This window comes from Alligator sinensis, unplaced genomic scaffold (assembly GCF_000455745.1).
Source record: "Alligator sinensis unplaced genomic scaffold, ASM45574v1 scaffold781_1, whole genome shotgun sequence".
NCBI classification, from domain to species: domain Eukaryota; kingdom Metazoa; phylum Chordata; order Crocodylia; family Alligatoridae; genus Alligator; species Alligator sinensis.
In genome coordinates, this window is record NW_005841845.1 from 2,891,918 (window position 1) to 2,894,310 (window position 2,393).

Genomic DNA, 2,393 nt, shown 5'->3' on the forward strand with positions numbered 1-2,393 from the left:
GCCCCCTCCGCATGCACCGAGTCTGCGGGGACTCTGCATGGAGGACGCACTCATCGAGGTCTTAAAGCAGTTGTCCATCGTCTTCCAGAGCCCCCCACGTAGCAGACCAGAGCCAAGCATGGAGGCTGCAAATGCCGGCCTTGCTGCCATATCGCGGTAGTCTGTTATCCGCGCTGTGGCCATTAAAGCACGCACAACGGAGCCGGCAACGCCTCCGACCCGGGGTGGGCGCGGGAGCAGGATGCCTCCGAGTCCTGCATCGAGGGGCTTCTCGGCTCCGCAAGCCCGTCTCCCCGGGGCTCGGCTGCACGGGCCACGAGCACCTCCGCCGTGCGGCCTGGGAGCTCGTCTCCGGCGTCCTCCTTCCACCCTGCTCAGCCCCAGCCACCCCGCCAGCATCCCTGCCTCCTGGCACGGGCTCCAGAGCAGCCGGCAGGTGTCAAATTTAAGGCCAAAATGGAAAAAGAGGCCTCCGTGTAGCTTCACACCTCTGGGGAGAGGGTACAGACCCCAAGCCATCTTGCTAGCACAGCAAGGCACGAGTATGGTCCCGTTTTCCTCCCCCCCCCCCATCCCCTCCTCAGACCCATGCATTAAAATACCAACTCTTTTTGATTATTTTTAAATCACCAACAGAACAGTTTGCAAGCCCTTGAAACTAGGAGCAATGCAATGTCCTAAAAGAGCAACCTCTTTATCTACAGAGCACTGGCATTGCAGCCAGGGGAAGGCGATTTCAGGCCAGCCACCGAGGAGCAGGTGGGCTCTCTGCTCACCTGTCTGGATGCATTTTTCCACCCAATTGCCTCCAGATTTTAGGCATGCAAATGTGCTTTCGCCTTCTGGCTGCAGCTGTGCATTCAAAGCCTTCCTCCCTACCTTGCTCCGCAGGCAATGGGGAGACGGGGACGCAGCCGGGGCAGCTTGCCCCCACCATGTCAGGAGCAGCAACTTTGCAAAGGGGCGGCAATTAAAGATTGCAAGACAGGGGGGTCCCTCCCCATAGCCACCCACACCTGGAGCATCAGGAGAGACGGACGTCAAAACGAGGGAGGAGATGGGACGGCTTTGAGCATAGCAGGGCAGCGCAGGTACTTACAAATATGGCCAGGTTGAACAAGATCATGATGACCTTGATGAAGCTGAAGCAGCTCATCTTGGTGTCTGGAAGAGAAGGGTTGGAGGGGTTTGTGTGAGATGCAGCTTATGCTTTAATAAGACCCGCTGCACCGCACCCCATTTTGCAAGAAAAGTTTCGCAGGAAGAAGAAAAAGAAGTCACACCCCTGCCCAGCCTCTCCACAGGAGATCCTAGCTTTCTTTTCCAAAGAGGAAAAAGAAACAAACAAAAAGAGACCTTAGAGGCACATGCAGAGATCCACTCTATACCAGAAAAAAACTCCAAAAAAAACTCCAAAAAGGTGATAAATTAAAATTAATCACATCCCTGCTCCCTGCTGAAAGACTGCAGAAAAACAAAACAAACAAAAAAAGACACCAAAAAAAACAAACAAACAAACAAACAAAAAACCACCACAACTTCCGCTCAAGCCCAGCTCAGCAGCCCAAATCCTCCCTCCAGATGCAGGGCAGGATACTCCAGTCATTGCACCGGCTGCAAATGCACCCCTGCAAGCAGGGAGGAGTGGGAGACCTGCTGCCCCCCCCTCCAGCGAAGCAGCCCCTGCTGCACTGAGGCTCCTTGGGGAGAGGGGATTTGCAGCTGGAAAGGCAGCGCTTACCTCAAAGAGCAGGGACCCAATCCAGGAAAGAAAAAATCAATCCAGGGGGAACAAATGCAAGCCAAATCCCAGCTCCCTGCACAGCTCCCTGCTCTTTCTGAAGCCTGATAGCCTCCAGCCTGGCACTTTATTGCAACAGGTGATGCAGCTGGGAGCTGCCTGCTCCAATCAGGGCCAGCCCAGCCCGGCCCAGCCCAGCCCTGCCCTGGGTGCTGCTAACTAACTTCTGCCTCATTAATGGTTGCAAGGAGTTCCCTGCTGCCCTCCTTGCTGCCCCCTGCTGCCCTCGCTGCTCCGAGCATCACCGATCGCTGGCTCGCAGCCCCCCTGAACTTGGCAGTGACTTGGGTTCAGACTCACTGCCCTGGCACGGCCCTGGCACCGCTGCGGCAGTAGTGCCTCTGACCTTGGACTTCAGGCCTCCCCTGGGAAATCCGGGACCGTTGGCGGGTGTCCTGCACAGGGACTGGAACAGCCAGTGTGTGTGCACATGGACACAGGCAAAACTGTGGGTGTGGCACACACGAGTGTTGCAGTGTGCATGCATGTATTACGTGCACGCACGTGGGAAAGTGCATGGAAGCCCGATGGACTGCACGTGCGTGTGTGTGGGCCTACACTGGTGTGTTTGGGTTTGCACGCACGTGTGTGA

General features: G+C 56.3%; 1 protein-coding gene across 1 annotated transcript in view; it reads right to left on the bottom strand.

The window, feature by feature from the left end:
- Positions 1-1,777, bottom strand: part of TSPAN1 (tetraspanin 1) — a 7,108-nt gene extending 5,331 nt beyond the window's left edge. Inside the window, exons 1-2 of the mRNA XM_006015764.3 lie at positions 1,742-1,777; positions 1,100-1,164 (exon numbers count right to left, since the gene is read on the bottom strand). Coding sequence (XP_006015826.1) covers positions 1,100-1,156 — 57 coding nt within the window. The 5' untranslated portion in view covers positions 1,157-1,164; positions 1,742-1,777. The remainder of the gene's footprint in view (positions 1-1,099; positions 1,165-1,741) is intronic.
- Positions 1,778-2,393: the final 616 nt, after the last annotated feature.